The sequence below is a fragment of the Chrysemys picta genome, chromosome 8, assembly GCF_011386835.1.
Source record: "Chrysemys picta bellii isolate R12L10 chromosome 8, ASM1138683v2, whole genome shotgun sequence".
NCBI classification, from domain to species: domain Eukaryota; kingdom Metazoa; phylum Chordata; order Testudines; family Emydidae; genus Chrysemys; species Chrysemys picta.
The window spans coordinates 56,365,614-56,383,619 of record NC_088798.1 but is presented as its reverse complement, the minus strand read 5'-3'; the positions used below and the strand labels follow the sequence as shown (position 1 = coordinate 56,383,619).

Sequence of the window (18,006 nt, the reverse complement as noted above, 5' to 3'; positions counted from 1 at the left end):
TTCTGCCGCAGCCCTGGGTCACTGGTAACTCGCTCCCATGGCAGGTCATTCAGCAGGAATTTTAGATGTGCACAGAACACAGACAGGATTGGTTCCCATATTGTTACAGAACTGCAGTAAAGTGGAACAATTTTCAGCTTGTGTGATTGGAGGATATCTGGATGCATATTATAAGACTGTCCTCCATAAATGAGGAAAAGTTGAGGTGCCTTTATTATTCTTTTGTTCCTCTCTTTCTTTCTATGGGGAATTTACCAATGCAATATCACTGTCTTCCTTTTAAACAAACAAACAAACAAACAAAAAAAGCAATGGCTGTTGAAAATAGCAATTCCAGTCCTAATAACCACTGGGAAGCATTTCTTGCTCAATTTTATCCTACTTTTTCTACAGCAAGTTACAGTGGATCAGTATATTTGATTTGGGAGAAATGAAGTAACAGCTGCCCAAACTGAGCTTGAGCACTCCTGAATGTTGAGGTGTTCAAATCTGGAAGGCAGGTGGTGGGGGGAGAGGGCTGTGGCTCTGCGGGGGAACACGGCAGCATATATGCAGCAGTGTGTCTGGCACTGCGTGGAGCCAGACATGCTGGTCTGAGTGGCACGGTAAGGGGGCAGGAGGGTTGGATGGGGCGGAGGTTCGGGGGGGGGGGGCAGTCAGGGGCAGGGAGAAGGGGGCGTTAGATGGGTCAGGGATTGAGGGGGCAGTCAGGGGACAGGCAGCAGTTGGATAGGCATGGGAGTCCCGGGAGTTTGTCAGGGGACAGGTAGGGGGTGGGGGTCCTGGGAGGAAGTTGGGGGGGGTCTCAGGACGGGGCAGTTGGGGACAAGGAGAAGGGAGGCTTAGATAGGGGGTGGGATCCTGGGGGGCAGTTAGGGGCAGGGGTCCCAGAAGGGGGTGATCAGGGGACAGGGAGCAGGAGGGGTTGGATGGGTTGGGGTTTCTGTGGGGGGCAGTTGGAGGGAGTAGATGGGGGGCAGGGTGGGGCTACCCTCCCTCCCGCCCCGTGGAGTGTCCTATTTTTTGAATGTTAAAATATGGTATCCCTACTCACAGTGCAGCTCTCCATTCACTGCAGCATGAGGTCTCAGCTACCTCACTCCCTCCCCCTCTTTCCTGTTGGTAGTGGCCAAGGGAATGCTGGGAAATGTAGTTCTTTCCCTGCTCCAGGGCTGGCTCTATAGGCAGCGAGCTAACCAAGGAACTACAGCTCCCAGAGCCCCCTGTTGGATCTCAGCTCTCATGCTGGATCTCTGCCGCCCCTGCAAATGGGCTGCCCCAAGCACGTGCTTGCTTTGCTGGTGCCTAGAGCCGCCCCTGTGTGAAATTAGCATTTTCTTCTTTGGCATTTCACAAGATTTCTTTGATGGGTAATTTAGTTGCAAGGGTATTTGCCATGTAAATGTTTGCTATTACATTATGACAGGAATAGATAAGTGAAAACAATATAAGTAACCTTCCATTAGTTTTATGAAGTTTAAATATCCCAAATACTTATACATTTACAGTCGCTTTGATCCAATACACAACTGAATTGACCTGAATACACACTAGCATGACCTGGTCAGCCAGCGTCACACGCCTCCTTCCCTCCAAAATGTAACCCCTTCCTATACTGCATTGCAAGTTTAGCCTGCCCTCTTGCTTAAATCCTTTCTGACTTTCTTGCTGTTTGGTCAGCTCTGTTATCAGAGGGGCAGAGAAATCCTGTTCTCTCATGTACTCGTGCACTAGAATGAGTTATTAAATGTTGCCAAATCATAGAAGGGACTATTGTGATCATCTGGTCTGACCTCCTGCATCACACAGGCCAGAGAACTTCCCCAGAAGAATTCCTGTCTGAACGAGGAACAAAGGCAACGTGATGAAGCGTCAGAAGGAGACACCAGGAGGGTGATGTGCAGATTGTAGAGTCCTGGTGGCCAGGCAAGGAGGATTTTGAGGATGTGATAGAAGAGCTACACTGAAGTTCACTCCTGTTCAGATCACTCTGCAAAATCCCTTTCTCCTCTTCGTAGCTACTGGTGATTGACCTCAAGGAGCCCAACGGGGTGTTTTGACTGGCTAACTCCATATGCGACATACAGCTTTCTGCGGGTCTTGGGACCAAGCATTCTGGTGAAGCTCCACTCCCAGCACCTGGGTGAAGGTGGCTCTTGTGCAGCTTGGCCGCAGTAGCAGCTGAGTGTCATTCGGGGTCTCTGGTGCTAGAATCCATGTTTCCATCCAAGGTGACTATTTCTCATGGCTCCTTCCTAGAAGGGAATGACTCCTGTGCAACAACCAACACAGGCCCGGGGTGTCAGACAGAACGTTAACCAGGCAGGCAGCGAGCGAGTGTGCAGGAAAACTGTTTCAGGTCCTGACCGACCGACACCAACTGCTGGCTGGGATGGATGGGAGTTCAGCCTCCATCACAACTGAACTTTGTCAACGTGGTGCTTTCCCACATTTCCCACGGTAACTAACCCTGGCGTGGGTTCGACAGCAGGAGCGGTGTCCTCAGCGGCGAGGGAAGCAGGAGGAGCTGTAAAAGAAGCATAGATTAGTTACATGTGAGGCTCTGCTCTTTGCCTCTCAGTAGCCAGCCCCCCCAACTTAAGTTCCTGAGCCTCTGGCCCCTCGCTAATCTAGGACCTTTCTGAAACCTGGGCCTTTTTCTCCAGTCCTACTTGTTATAGCGTAGAAGCAACACCAACAGTGTTGTCACCAATGTTGTCCAACTGGGCTCACTACAGCTTCAAACGACCCAGTGGTTAAGATGCCAGCAACCTTATGGCTGTTGCTCGCAATGGTGGGCAATGCTAAGGAGAAACGGCTCCTAAACAATGCGTTAGTGTCCAGTCAGTGCTGACCGAGACTCCATCATGGGGCGTTTACTTGGAGCGCAGTAATAATCCCTGTCGGCACCTATCAGTGTATTCTCAATCCAGAAGAGAGCGACTCCAGACTCCGCTGAGGAATCTAACCTGGGTCTTTTCTCCAGCGTGATGAGACTGGCAAATCAGGGTGAGCCGTGGAAATGGAAATGTTTCGCATCTGGGTTGCAGTGAGAGCTGGGAGCTGGCCCCTTCGCTGGCTCCCAGGGGCTGCTTGGAAGGAGCTGACAGCTAGAGCCGTTTTAAGGAGATAAAACTGATTTCTGCGACTTGCGCTGACGGCGGCAGCCATGTATGGGGCAGGGGGGGATTAAAACAATTCTGTAATCCTGGCCATTTCCTTTCGATTGGGATTATGAAACCAATCATGAATATCAAAAGCTGCAGCTTAAATCAGCAGCCTGAGAGCAGCTGCTCTGCAGAGACTGCAGCAGGAAAGGAGTGAGGCAGAACCAGGGCTGGCTTCCATTTCACTCAGAGAGGCCTGCCACCCCCCACCCCCACCCCCCGCTCTCCCCATTCATCCCCGAGCACAGTCAGTAAGGTGATAACTGGTTTGGACTGGGATGGCTGCCTAAGAGCATTCAGGTAAGAATCATACTTAATTAAAGCACGTTGACACTTTGAAACCTACTGGGGCTGCCCCAGGCCTGTTGGAGCTCTTCCCATTCTCTTCTGCCTCTGTTCTTAGGAGCCAAGTGCCATATGTTATAAAGGGGAGACTGATGAACTAAGGCACCTCAAGCCCAAGTGCCCTGCTGGTGTGATGTGCAATGGGACGAGAGTGTGACACGCCACTGCGACTGCCTGAAAAGGTAACACACGGCTGGGCTTGTGGGGGATGGGGAGGTGTCTCCGGGGTACGTACATCCTGCATGGATATAAGTGCCGGCTTTACCCCTCTGCTCTTGTTCTCAGCCACAGTCTCTCTAGTGCCACTGATCCATTCCACTGCACCAGACTCCTGTTCTCCAGGAAAGCAGCCATCTGTCTTCAGTCTGCTTCTGTAAGGCAGGGATAGGCCGTCTGGTGAGAGTGAGCTGGCCAGGCATTTCCTGACCTGGGGCCCTTTAGGAAGGGGGAGGAGCTTCAGCTAAACCTTGGTGCAAGTGAGCCAGGCACATCTGGATGTGGGGTCTCTTAGTAAGAAAGGGGAAGATGAATTTCAGTGCCCTGCTGACAGGTCTCTTTCTGTGCTGTAACTGTTAGCCACTGTTTTTTGGCTGTTTAATGTGATTGTCCTGACTGGGTTACCTTGTTCTTGCAAATTCCCTTTCCAGAAGTAGGGAGCAGTTAACTTTTTGGATGCTTGTTGCAAATTACCTTTGGTGCTCTGTAGTGCATGAGGCAGTTCTGCCCCTGTGCATCCTGGTGAGAGTGTGTCCTGCATCAAGCTTCCCAGAGAAACAAATTTCATTCCCTTAGTGGGAACCGCACTCCAGGAGCTGCACTTGAGGAGTGATGAAAGTAAATCCAAAGCTGTTTTACTAAGGGGTCACTCTTATTTCCCTGAAGAAATCAAGGCAGAATTCAGGTCTATCAACTCAAGTGTGAATTCTTCCTGATAGGCAGATGATCCACAGAATGAACACAAATACCAGGAAGCAAGACATTGTGGAGGAAAACAGCTGTTGCTGTGTATGTGCATGTCTGTGTGCCAGTATGGGTTGGAGCTCCTGTGTGACAACACCCCAGTAGGTTGGGATCTGGGTATGCCAGAATGGAGAAGGTGATCCTAAAACAGCTTCCATCCTGTCGGCATCAAGTACTGTAATTCCAGTTCTCTCTCCCCCTCAGTAAATCCTTTAAATGAAAGATCAGAACAAGGCTGATTCTTCATTGAACTCCATTCAGTTCTAGCACTGGCTGCTGCTGCGTCTGCTGAGAGATGGGTATGCTTGCATGCTGGCCTCATTCTGTTGGGGCCAGCTTGGAGAAGAGCCCAGTAACTTTTCCTCTTGCACAGTTTGCAGTTGCAGCATTGGCTCGGGAAGCCCATGTGCAAAGCTAAAGGCTATTCCCTGCAGAACGGTGCGGAGGACATGGATGGAAGGACGGTCTTTCCTCTCCCATCTCTTTGCTCATTAGCACATCAGTACCCTACAGAAAACTGAGACCATGCAAAATCAAACACCCAGTTTCTGAACCCAAGATGCCCCCAAACTCCCCTTGCTTTGGATTAGCTGGGTATTGCCAACTCGTATGATATTTGGTGTTTCCCTTAAAGCTGCAGCTCCTGGAATCCTATGATCTCATGACAATCTCAGCTTTTGTAATTTTTAATACAAGTAAGTTTCTAGCCCTCATGATTGCAGAGAAAAACTTGAAAACACGACTCCCAAAGTCTCAGAACAAACCCCAGATTTATTATTTCTTGGAATCTTTGGATCTGGGGAAGCCTGACTCCTGATGCTTGAACTTTCAGAGCTGGCAATACTGCTAGCCCACCTTCTACGCATTGCACTCTGAGGCATAGGAGCCTCTTGCTATAAACCACCTGGGGAATTTGCATTCCATGTGGCCAAGCTGTGAGCTGGGCTAAGGCTCCCTGAGGCTTTGCTAACAATATAACCTAGCTCTAGGGCAGGCTGGCTGCATCACTCCCCACCTCCTCCCACATATTGCCAATAACCAGAGTGACACTGGCCCTCTCAAGTGGGAAGAAGCCAATACACTTGTGACTAGTCAGTTGACCCCCAATTAGGCTTGAGAGAGGGCACCTGAGCCCTAGAGGAAGGACTAGGAGACTGGGACAGGTGAGTCAGTCTCTCAAAAGGTAAGAGTCGGACACAGGAAGGGCAGGTGAGAGCTGCTGCTGGAGGAGGGGGGAGAGGGAGGGAAGGGCAGGAGTTGCTTGGGAGATAGCTATGGGAGACTTGGGAGAGAGGTGAATTTGAATGGGAGCTGGGACAGGGCTGCTGGTGAGAATTGACCAAAGCTTAGGGACTCCTGCTGAGCAGAAGGCTCGGGAAGTGGCCCCAGCTAGGCCAGGGGAAGCTGTGCCTGGAAGCAAGAGAGGGTGGTTGTGGGAGGGTAGGTTCCCCTGAGCAGGGATAGGACTCACGGGCAGGGAGGCCTGGAGGAGTGGAAGGCTGCAGGAGGGGGAGCCCTCAGGGTGAAGACCTGAGTGAAGGGCAGTGGGAAGACAGGTCGCTCTCAGGCAGGGAGGTCTGGAGAGCAGGACCCTGGATCAGGGGCAAAAGGAACTGGGAACAAAGTGCTGCTATTGACTGTTGAGTGGGTGAGCAGGAGATGAGGTCCCTGGAGAGGGGGATGGAAGAACTGCTGTATCTTGTATGTTTACTTTGGGAACTGGAGGATTGTTTAATATTACAAGATTTTGGGGGAATTACTGTACTGGTGTATGTGAATAAATTGTGCCCAGAGGTGGACTTTGTATCAGACACTGAGAAACTACATGTGTTACTTTCATGAGTAGAAGAAAGGGGAAACTGAGGCTGGGCGCACTTGTGCTGGGGCCTGGTGCTGGAGGGCACTCAGAGGTGAAGGGCCATCGTGACACCATCCTTGCTTTGTTAGCTTTTCACACCTGGAGGAACAGAATGTGCTCCTGCTCTTTGCTTTGACTTGATTGGGTCACTTTTATATTGGTCTCCAGTCCTACTGAACAGCTTCCTGGGTGTGTAATTGCACGGCAACTCGGTGGTTCAGTCAGTAGGCAGTGTGTCCTTTTACTGACACTAGCGTTCCAGTGGGGAGAAGGGGTGGAGGGAGTGAAAAAGCCACCTGGGGAGTTAGCAGGACAATGTGGGAACATCTACACAGCAATAAAACACCCGCAGGGGGGGAGTCCCCGAGCCTAGACTCAGGCTGTGGGACTAAAAATGGCAGTGTAGACGTTGGGACTCGGGCTGGAGAAATCTCCTTGGGTGGGAGGGTCTCAGAGCCTGGGCTCCAGCCAAAGCCTTGACTACGCTGCTATTTTTAGCCCTGCAGCCCATGCCCAAGTCAGCTGACTCAGTGCCACAGGTCTTGCATTGCTATGTAGAGGTACCCTATGATGTAGAGATGGCATTTTCCCAGCTGCTAAAATGGCGCCCAAGAGAAGCTTGCTCCTTCTATTCAATAGGCGTGGGTGACTGCGCAAGATGGAACTGTAGCCAGGGTTATGCACACGCTCCTGCTAGTGGTCAGTCACTTTTGATGGGTGATTTCTTGGACCTGCAGGTAGTGATAATAGAGACCAGGTCACTGGGGCTAAAGAAAAGGAGGAGTATGGCTGTGGTGTGGGCGGGTGTTTTGTTTGTGAAGGGAGAAGGAAGTTGTAGATCTGAGCTACAAAGGGAGGTGTGACATACATACTGCAATGCCTTTGTTTTCCGTGTACTGCATCTTTAAATCTGCAAGGACACTGCTCTCTGCATTGTCAGCTGGCCACTTGGGAGGCTATGTGGCTGCAGCCTGCTGCAGAGAGGAGATAGATACCTTGCTGGCGTGCTCTCTCTCTCTTTCTCTCTCATGGAGACTCTCTGCTTTTGGTTGTGCTTGTTGTTCTCCTTAATCTGAAATAAGTCAGCCAGAGAGACCTTGTGGTAAGAGCTGTGCTGCTCCTGTGCAGGCCGGGCACCTCCCCAGCAGGGAATGACACCAGCTGCAACTGTACCTGAAACATGTCTGAAGCTTGAGCTGTTCCCAAACACGCCCAGGCCCTGGTTGGCTCATCCCTGAGAGACAGCAGGAGGTTGCTATAGAGTGTCATGGATCCACAGGCTTTGCCTGCCAGATCCCAACAGCTCCTACTCTTCCTTCAGGTAGTCGACACGCCCTCACTGTCTCCAGGACTGAGCCTCTGGGCTTCCGCACTCCTGCCTCACACCCTGAGCTCGGCCCAGCGAAGCCAACGGAGACAGACTCCTGGTTGGAGGTTTTGGCCATTCTTCAGGGACACAGGCACCTCAGTAGGTATTTGCAGGGACACCTGGCAGCCTTTCCAAACCAGAGCAGGGTTTATTAGTCAGCCGGGACACAGCACTGGAATTCCTTAGGACACATGGAGTAATAAAGGGTAAAGCATAGTCCATCTGGCCAAGCCAGAGCAATCCACCAGCCAAGCAGCTGGGGTCGGGGACCGTTCCAGGCTCTGTCTCTGTGCCTTTGTCTGACCCTGGTGAGAGCCATGTCTCTCCAGGGGGCTAACTCTGTTCTCCCCTTCCTGTCACTACTCAGTCCTCTGTTCTTGAGCTGGCCTCTGCTGAGAGGTGGGGGAGGGTGGAACCGCCTTCCTCTTGGCTGTTGATTGCTGGGTGTCAGTGTCCTGGTTAATGGGGTTTCTGTTGTCCACTTGGATTTTTCCATTGGTATGGTTTGGCCTTGGCCAGTCTTTTAATGAGCCATTCAGTCTGCCTCCTGCAACCAGATGACAGGCACACCTCATGTCTCCTGCACTGCCCCAAGAGCAGAATTAACCCATTTGCCCCCACTAGGTAGCAATGCAAAGTACAGAGGGAAACTGAGGCACACATAGGCATCATAAAATATTACAGAAAATTCCCACCTTGTCACATAGGGTCTGATGGTCCCATGGACATGTAGTGCTGGCTTTTACAGTGCACAGCACAAACCCACAGGCAAAATACAGCTAAGTAAGGCACCTGATATGAAGTGGGAATCATTTCCTTGCTAAGGGTATGTTCTGCCAGCCCTCGACAGCTTCCCAGTTATCACAAGTGATTTTGCTGTCAATATTTTACAGCAATGAACCATAAAAGCATCCTCAGATTTGTGCTGGGAAATCGGGTCTTGTGTGTTCGGGATGTCCCTTAGGACAAAGGGCCGGTGAGGGGTATGGTGTGCATTGATTCCCTGGGTTTTGCTCCTCAAATCTTGATGTATGAAAGAATAATATGTTTATAATAATACTATTTCTTTTCAGAAATAGCCTCTAGAGGCCAACATGAAGATCTGGGCCCCAGCTTGCTATGCCCTGTGCAGACTCGTGCTAATGACAGTTCATGCCCCGAAAAACTTAGTTTGTTGAGACCAGAAAGAGACAAGATGGGAGAGAGATGGTATTATTATCCCCCCATTACAGGTAGGAGGCTGAGAGACAGAGATTAAGACCCAAATGCTTAATCGTTTTTTGATTGTCTCAGTTTCTGGGTGCCCAACTTGAGATGCCTGGAAGGTGCCTGACTTTCAGAGCTGGGTGCTCTGGACCTGTCTGACAATCAGGCCCCTTTTAAGTTGTCTGAAGTTGGGGTACCCAAAATCACTGGACACTTCTGAAATTCTTGGCCTAAGTGACTTGCCAAAGGTCACATGTGGAGTCTATAGGCAGGAACTGAACCCAGCCCAATTCCTTCTCTACAAGGTTGGGCTTTCAAAACCCGTCCTTGCTTTCCAAGGCGTGTGAGTGACGTACATGGACCAAGTGAATACACATCTCACATGCCCTAGCTGTGCGCACAGCCAGGCTTGGGACTAGGAGGCTAGGGTGGAGCAAAGGTGGACGGTGAATTTCAGTCTGGTTCTCAGCAGAACGTGGCTTGCGTCTGGTCCATGGTTTGAAGAACATCCAGAATTGACTGGCCCTGGGGGCTGAGTCCCCAGCCTGGGGGCTGATAAAGCAACATGCAGTCAGAGCCTGCCCCTCCCCCCACCTTTGAAAAGCCCACATAACTCCCTCCGCTTGCCAGAGAGGCCGTGCCGCTCTCCTAGGGCCGCTTTACCCGCCCGTGGGTCTCAATTCTATCCAGCCGCCTCCAAAAATGGAGACTAAACAAGGGACATTCCTGACTAGCAGCCAAAGGCGGCCAAGCTTCCACCACCTCCCCTCCCCCTTCCTCCTTCCCGCCCTCCAGCCTCCCTCCAAGTTGGGACTGAGCAGCTCCCCACGGGGTGTAGAATTCCACCCTCCCACCTCAGCTAGCCGGGGCTGCGCAGCCAATGGGGTGGGTTTGTAGCCTCCCCCCCTCACATTCCCACCCCTCCCCTCTGGCCAAGCAAGTGGGTAGCCATGGTGACACTGTGAGCCCCTCCAAACATGTCTTACCTTTTATAGCCAGCGGTTCCTGTGGTTAGCATGTTTTTTTGCTTGGGTGCCCTGGTATGCGCGGGGCCGGCTCCCCAGGCTCTCTCCACTTGCACAGCTGGGTCACTGGAGGGAGTGGGGAGGGGAGAAGGGGGGCGGGGGCACCCCAGCTGCGGAGCGGAGTCACCCAGGCAGTGAACTCGGGCGCTGCTGGCAAAGGTTTTGGTTTGGTTTTTGTTTTCCTGCCTCTCAGTTTCCGGCCCTTGCTCTAGCTGGAGTGCTAGGAAAACTCCACCGCGTTTTAACTCATGGGAGTCGTGGCAGAGAGAGGCCTAGCCGGGGTCCTGCTGTGAGCCCTGTGCTGATTCCCCCCCCCGCCCTTGTCCCCTCCAGCTGGGGTCCTGCTGCGATCCCGTGTGCAGACTTGCCCCCTCACCCCTGCTGGGGTCCTGCTGCGTTTCCCTGCGCTGATTTCCCCCTCCCCCTTGGCTAGGGTCCTGCTGTGATCCCTGTGCTGACCTCCTGTCCCCAGCTGGGGTCCTGCTGTGATTGCCCCCAAAAGAGCTCTCAGGCTGCCTCCCTCATATTTGGTGTATGTCTCTCCTGAGTGTAGTTCTGCTCCCTCTCCGCTGCCTGGTGGTTGTAACGGTGTGGCTATAAAAGGTTAACATCTGGGGGTGGGAGGGGTGCTCTTTTTCCTGCCTCCCTCCCATGATCATCCCAGCAGTGCTGCATAGGAAAGAGAAATGAGTGAAGAGGGCCAGAGAGAGCGGACTAGCCTCTGCCTGGCCCTGCCTTGAGGAGTAGCTCCCGCCTTGCAGATGGGGCCTCCGGGATCCAGTCTCGGGGAGATGGAGCCCGGCCAGCACCGCTGGCAGCTGGTTCGCAGACACTTCTGTCCCGTGGTGTAATCTGGAGCCTGGATGGAGGTTGGGGAGGAGATTCTCCCCACCACTCAGTTGGGGGGAGAGCTCCTGCGTCCCACACAGAAGCAGCACACCGTTCCCAGCTGACTCAGGAAGGCTTGGTGAGTATGAAAGTGGAGAACTGAATAGGATGTGGGGAGGGAGATTCCTCTGTAGTTATCCCATGCCCTCTGTCTGGCTAGGATGGTTGAATCTCAGGCCTCAAAGGAGGTTATATGGGGCTGGGAGTGGGTGTTTGTGGTAGAGGATGCAAGCTGGGGGTGACTGTGATGCATCTCTGTGGAGCCCAGGCTCAGCTGGTGCGGCACATTAGGAGACCCCCAGTATTATCTGAGTGCTCCGCTAATACCCCCAGTGCCACAAGACAGGAAGGGTGCTCGTGGCTTAAGGCACTGAACTGGGACTCAGGAGATCTGGGTCCAGTTCCTGGTTCTGCTACATGCTGACTATGAGCAGATCACTGCATCTCTGCCTTAGTTCCCCCATTGCGAGATGCAGGTAGATAACCCTCCCTTTCCCCTTACTCTGTGTCTCATCTAGTTAGACTGTAAACTCTAGGGGCAGGGGCTGCCTCTCGCTGCGTTTGTACAGCGCCTAGCACAGCAGGGCATGACTGCATTATAAATAATTGATTCGCATCTCAGCTGCGAATGCCCTGACCTCCCTTTGACACCTCCATGTCACTGGACCACACAATACTGTCACAAGTGGACACAGAGCTATACTCACTTAGGCAAGCTGTGATTTTTAGCCTCTTGTCACCTATGGCTTCTGCATAAGATTCTTCCAGTCTGGTGTTTTTTTAAGATACATATTTCTGAATGAGTCACTGGGACTCCAAGGGCTTGTCTACATGGGGAAGTTTTACATTATACTGATATAGTTGTACCAGTACAACTCCCCCACCCACCATGTGAACATTTGGAAGAAGGCCTGTTTTCGGTTTAGTTTATGTTGCTTGGGAAGAGGGTTAAGCTAAATCACAAAAAACTCTTTTATACCAGTATAAGAGTATCTACATGGTGGTGAGAGGGTGACTATATTGGTTTAAATGTACATCTTAGTTTATACCATCTTTTCCCCCTGTAGACAAGCCCTAAGCAGTGAAATATCTGCTGAACTTGGAGGTGATAAACAAGTTTCATCTTCTTTTTTGCTCTTGGAAGATTCCCTGGCTAACATGTTGAAATGCGTCACATCCATTTTTCCCCATCCAGACATGTATAATCTCTTTAACTGCTCCACTGCTGCTTTGTGTGCGAAGTAGGCTGATCAAAGCACATGTGCAGAGCTGCTTGGATAGTCAGTGTAGCACAGCGTTACATTCCAGGCGGGTGTTGGCACATCAGTGGAATACCACAGCAACACACAGGCATTGGACTGCAGGACCATCAGCCTGCAGTGACCTGGGTGGAGGGTAATTCCTTGGCCTCCTGGGTTCTATTCCTGACTCTGCTACTGACTTGCTGTGTGACCTTGGGAAAGTCACTTAGGCCAAGGTTTTCAAAGATAACTAATGATTTTGGGTGCTTCCATTTTTGTTTGCTCACCTTGAGACACCTTAAAGGAACCTGATTTTCCACACTTTCTGAATATCAGAATCTTCACAATGCCTCAGGTTGGACACTCCCGTTACTAGTCATTCTTGAAAGTCTGGGCCTTAGCTTCTCTGACTTCATGGACCTCGTCTGTTAGATGGGGGTGAGAATACCTCCCCTGCCTTCGAGGGATGCCGTGAGGATGGGTTAAAGTATGCAAAGGGCTTTGAGATCCTTAGGTGGAAGGTGCTACAGAAGGGCAAAGTCGTTACCATTTTAAAATGGGATGTGGGGCAGCTCCCAAGTGTTCAGAGCCAGCTACTTGGGTTTAGGGAAGGCATTAAATATGCCTGTTCTCATGGCTCTGTGTAGCCGGGAGGGCTGGGGTTGGCCATTGCTCCTTGACAGCATCCAATCGCTACATCCCAGCCAAGGCCATGTGGAGAGCCATGTGGTAAGTGGAGATGGCAGCGGCACTGTCTCTTCTGAACAGTTTGCTGTGAGGCTCAGGTCTGGAAACAGCTCCAGGGGAAGTATAGTTCTTTTGATCCGGGTTTTCCCCTTCCCTCCCCATACCGCCCTTGTGTTTGAAGTCTCTCTCCCTGTGACTTTCTGGAAAGTCCAGGAGAATGTTTCATGTTACTTGCTGATTTCCCCTCCCACTCCCCAAAGCCAACTGGTCTCCTGGATGGGAAGAATTCTGCTCTGGCCCTCACCCTTGTGCCCACTCTTCTCATGTCCGTCTCAGCCTTAGGCGAATGCCTGAGCCTGCTCACTCTTATCCTCAACCTTGACTTGTGGTGAGGGGAGGGGCCACAGAGGGAGTTTGCCCACTGTCCTAGTGGGAAACCTAGGAGAACATTGGGTGTCAGGATCCATCTAGCCTGGGGTACATCTATGTATTTCTAAAATATCAGTCCCCACAATGCAGCAATACAAAGAGTCACACCTGGATTCACTTAAAAATAGTAATTAAACTTATTTTGTAGTGGAGGGACTCAGCTCTCTACACTGGAGTCCATCTGACCTCACCTGGGGCCCTGACCTTACCAGCTAGGAACTGCACACACAGTCAGCTTGTGATGCCTTGAACGAGGTCTTTGACTCTAGGGAATGATCACGCTGGTGCGGTTGGAATTAACATGGCCTGCTAAACCCAGGGTTGTGAGTTCAATCCTTGAGGGGGCCACTTAGGAATCTGGGGCAAAAAAAATCAGTACTTGGTCCTGCTAGTGAAGGCAGGGGGCTGAACTCGATGACCTTTCAGGGTCCCTTCCAGCTCTATGAGATAGGTATATCTCCAACATGCTCACCCAACCTCTGCTCCAAACCCATGCAGAACTGACCCATGCCTGTCTGGGAATATCTTCTCTTGCTCATTGATTTCCTGCCCTTCTGCCCGGCTCCACGGTTCTGGGAGAGGAGGTGCCAGAATGCCACAAGTAAGGTTCTTCCCCTGGCAGCCAACTGAAGGCAGGACATAACTGAAATCTTGGGAGATTACCAGCCCAGCCTAGCGAACTCAGCATTAGAAACCAGTCTTCTGGAGGCTGATCCACACCTTTAGAAAATCACCAATGTTCCCTCTGATGCTATAGACAGATTTAGGAGTGGAGGAGCCCTTGCTACGTGCCGACAACTAGCAGTAGCGTGAGGCTGGGTGAGCCAAGTTGGGGATGGGTCTTAAACTTCCCCCAAAACTTCATTCAGGCTGGTCACTTTCCTAACTCAGTAGTTCTGAGTCAATAGTGGCTCACTGCCTGAGGAGAGGCAGCATGACCAAGAGGCTAGGCTGGGGACTGCAAGTCAGGACACCAGAGTTCTATCTCAGTGTTGTCACTGATCTGCCTATGTCATGCACTTAGTTGCTCTGTGTCTCAGTTTCCCTATCTCTAAAATTGGGATGATAATACTCACCTGCTTTTACAAAAGCCTTCTGATGGAATGTACGAGATAAATGCAAATAGATATTTTATCTTATAACTGTCAGGAAATGCCCAGTCTGGAGGCCTTTGGTGCTATTCTAAACCATTTATACAGGGAGATGAGACAAAGCAGAGAGAGAATGACTTGTTTAATGTGTCTGAAGACAAGGAAAGTTGAAGTGCCCTTTATCATAGACAGAGTTCAGTTCACAGAACTTGTCATTTCCTCCCTGCTTCAGCCTAGTGCAGTAACCGATCCGAAAGCCGCGCTCCACTCTCACTACATAGAATTGCGATGGAAAGTATAAAATAGTGAAACGGCAATGCCAGGTGAATTCTGCCTGCAATGATGGTTGTACCCAAGAATTGCACACAACTGTGGGGAGGGCCTGTTGGCTAGTAGTGGGAGCAGGGGCCTCAGAGCTGGGATTCCTGACTTCTGGTCCCAGGAATGCTGTGAACTTGGGCAAGTTGCTTGGTCTCTCTCTCTTTGCCCTTCCTTGACACAGGGATAATCAATAAACATCTAAGTTTACTGGAGCAGGGACCATCTTTTTGTTCTGTCTGCACAGCACCTAGCCCAGTGGGGCCCTGGTCCATGACTGGAGCTCCTAGGGGCTGCTGCACTGTAAAGAATTGTATGCAAAGCTTAGAGACCTTTGGCAAGGGCTGTGCGGAGCTGGCCAATGTTAGCGGGGGCGATAGGAAAAGGAGTTCTCTGAGAGGAGGGCGTGTAGACCCATCCAGCTGTGGTGCTGCAGAGCGCTCCCTTTACAGTCCAGCTGAGTTCTGCCTTACTGCTGTTTGTTTTCTCTGAAGGGGCCCCCGGGAGGCAGAAGGCCGGCATGGAGGGGAACTCGCCTATGGAGAAGAGAAGAGCCGTAAAGGGCACGAAGCAGCACGGCAGGAACGCCAGTAGGAGCAACCTCCCTGCTGAGAGCGCCGAGCCCAGCACCGACCAGCCTGTCCGAGCGGCCTTGGAGCCAGCGCGGCTGCAAGGGGAACCGGGCAGGACCGCTCACTCTATTCTGGAGGGCAAGGTGAAGGCTCTGAAGGAGAAGAGGTCAACCATTAAGCAGGGAGGAGTGGTGTCCCAGGAACGGGCATCTCTGAAGAAGCCCAAAGTCAGGAAAGGGAAGCTCGCGCCAGGTCGGGCGGTGGTGGAGGGGGTCCCCCAGGATGCGGTGGTGGAGCCACGGGCTCAGATCCGCACCTACTTGACGGACGTGCTGCTAGACAGCCGTGATGATGTGGACTTTGGGCAGGGGGCCAGGGGGCCTGTGGCTGCAGACCTTTATGCCAACAACGTAGAAGCTCTGAAGGCGCATAGGACAGTGGGAGGAGGCAGTGCCTTGGGCTGCGGTTCAGCTGAGGAACTCTGGAGGCTTCCAAGCCCAGGAAGGAGCATACAGGAGAATGCTGACTACTGTTCAGAAAACAGGGCCCAAAGAGGTTCCCCAAATGGGCTTTGGGGCACCAGATCCACTAGGAATCCTCCCTCAAGCAGCCAGAAATCTTCCCTTGAAGACCATGGCAAACCAGCCCCCTTTGGAGAAGAGCTGGCTCAGGCTAGGGACTCGGAGAGCCTCCCCCTGGCTCAAAAGGACGATCTGTGCGGGGGGTTAGCCCCATCGGGGCGGCTGTGGAGGGCGGACAGCTGGGACAGCCTGGGCAGTGCTGCGAGTGCCGCCAGCGGCCTGTCTCTGGCTGAGCGGGTGGAGAGGAACCGGGCCGTGCTGCAGGAGATGCTGAGCCTGTCGAGGCAGAACCACTCTCCTCTGGAGCCTCATTGCTACGCGAAGGAAACACTCATGCTAGCGAAGGATGGAGCCGCTCAAGGTGGGAATTTGATGTGGGAGCATCTCAAGCGTGTGTGATGGGCAGGGGGAGTGTCACAGCCATTTTAACCCTGCTCTGCCATGCACCTCAGTCCTGCCTTGCAGTACCTACCCCTGCTGTTCACTCTGAATTACACAGTCTCACTCACCATTACTTACAGATGCCCTGCAAAGAAAGCACAACAAACTGGGGTTGTGACCGTTGCCCATTTTTGTTCCTTTATGGTAGGAAAAGAAGGCCTGAAATTTGGGTGGGGGAGGGGCGTTGAGGATTTTTGCATTTTTATTTTTAAATCACAGGCCCTTTCTCCACACACACACAAAAAGAGCTACCACTTCAATTAAATCAGTGCAGGTTCCTTGTGTAGTCACTTAAATTCAGGGCCTTATCAATGTAGCTTAAAAATGAGGAATGGCAAGCCTGGTTGGAGGCTTCGGATGTGGTTTGCAAGTGTTCCCAGCTCAAAATTGAATCTTTAACAAAGACAGCTTTTCTGTTAAGTGTTTCTCTGGTATTTGACTTACATATACATATAATTCCAAGATTTTATAGTGTGAATAAAAATCACCTCTCTCAATCAGGTTTCACTTGAAGAATTAGATCTGAGGTCATAATGCTGCCAGTTCTCCAGTCATCCATAGTGTCTTCCAGGTTAAACAGAAGAGCCAAGGCCTGAATTTCTAATATTTAAAATACAAGCAGAAAAAAAGCCTTTTTCAGGCCACTTTATCCATACAGAAAGTGGTAGAAGCTCAATTTTTCTTTTGGAGATCCACCCTTGAATTACTATGGACAGTAGATCAGCAAACTTGCTACTTGTTCATCTCCAGAAGTCTCTACCCCTACTAGTGCATCGTTAACTCGCTGACTCCCTGTCAGGGTAACCATTTCTTTCCCAAATACAGCCTAGTGCTGTGTGAGCTCTGTCCTTGCCATATTATAAGGGAAAGGCTGAGTGAGGAGAAACAAGACTGTGCTGTAGAAAACTGTAGCGCTAGGTACAGTTGCCCCAAAATCCCTTCTCTGTGGGAATGGGTAGTGCACCATCTGCAGGGGTTGCTGAGTAAGTAGTCAGCCTTCTTTGCGGAAACATGGCTAGGAAGGCAACCGTAACTCTCCTTATCATTATCTCATGAAAGCTGAGACCACCCAACTCAATGGAGTGATCTGAGTCCAAGTAGATTTGTTTTAGAACAAACCCAAGTGAAGTCCATGCCATGCTCTCTTGCCAGTGGTTCTGAGCGCTGTTCTGTACAAAGATATCTTGGTGTCAGACCAGAGGGTATCTCAAAAATCCTCATATTGCAGATTGGAAGCCTTTGAAATACACTGCATTATGGTTACATAATCTAGAAGGAAAGGATTGGCTTTGGAGGAGGAGCCCTGAGGTTGGTTTGCGGGTGAATGGGATCTGTAGTGAACAGAAGAGCAGGGTCCTTTCACACCCTCTGCTTTACCTGTTGCTGAGGTGTGCTACTCAATGTGCATCTCTGTTCTGGGTTGCAGAGCTGCTGGTGAATGACTTGGACTGGGACTCTGGGGTCTCGCTGCAGGACTCAGAAGGGTACAGGTAAGAGCTGAGAACACTGCGGGAAGGTGAAGATTGCCCCTTCTCCCTCCCCTCCCATCCACCCTCACCGCATGTATTTTTAAAACTAGTAGGCAGTCCCTGGTGGGTCTTCGTCTGGTTCCTGAACTTCCCCCTCCCCCTTAGAGGTGTCCTTTCCCCCTCACACACACAAGACCAGAACGAAGGTGCTCTCACAGGCCAGCCTGGGGGAAGCTGGCCCCGCTGCTGCTTGTGTTCAGCCCTCTCTGAGGTTCTATGGAGAGCTCCAGTCTGCAGGGCCATGAGTCAGGCAGCTGTCCCCAGCACCCAGTTCACTCGAAATAGCAATCGCTAAATGC

At 51.4% G+C, this 18,006-nt stretch overlaps 1 protein-coding gene and 1 long non-coding RNA gene across 3 annotated transcripts in view; one reads left to right on the top strand and one right to left on the bottom strand.

Annotated features, from left to right (window-relative positions):
- Positions 1-1,450: 1,450 nt before the first annotated feature.
- LOC135973080 (uncharacterized) lies at positions 1,451-10,031 on the bottom strand. Of its 2 annotated transcripts, XR_010589784.1 has the most exons (4): positions 9,892-10,031; positions 9,262-9,457; positions 3,778-8,246; positions 1,451-2,527 (listed from the first exon to the last, which is right to left on the bottom strand). It is a non-coding gene; the product is annotated as an uncharacterized LOC135973080 (long non-coding RNA). The 2 variants fall into 2 exon arrangements; XR_010589783.1 differs by having other exon boundaries at positions 3,778-9,457.
- Positions 10,032-10,793: 762 nt separating this feature from the next.
- The window catches only part of KIAA1614 (KIAA1614 ortholog), a 34,293-nt gene continuing 27,080 nt past the window's right edge, over positions 10,794-18,006 (top strand). The window contains 4 exon segments of the mRNA XM_024103807.3: positions 10,794-10,829; positions 10,831-10,897; positions 15,079-16,098; positions 17,605-17,668. Of these exon segments, the coding sequence (XP_023959575.2) occupies positions 10,794-10,829; positions 10,831-10,897; positions 15,079-16,098; positions 17,605-17,668 (1,187 nt within the window).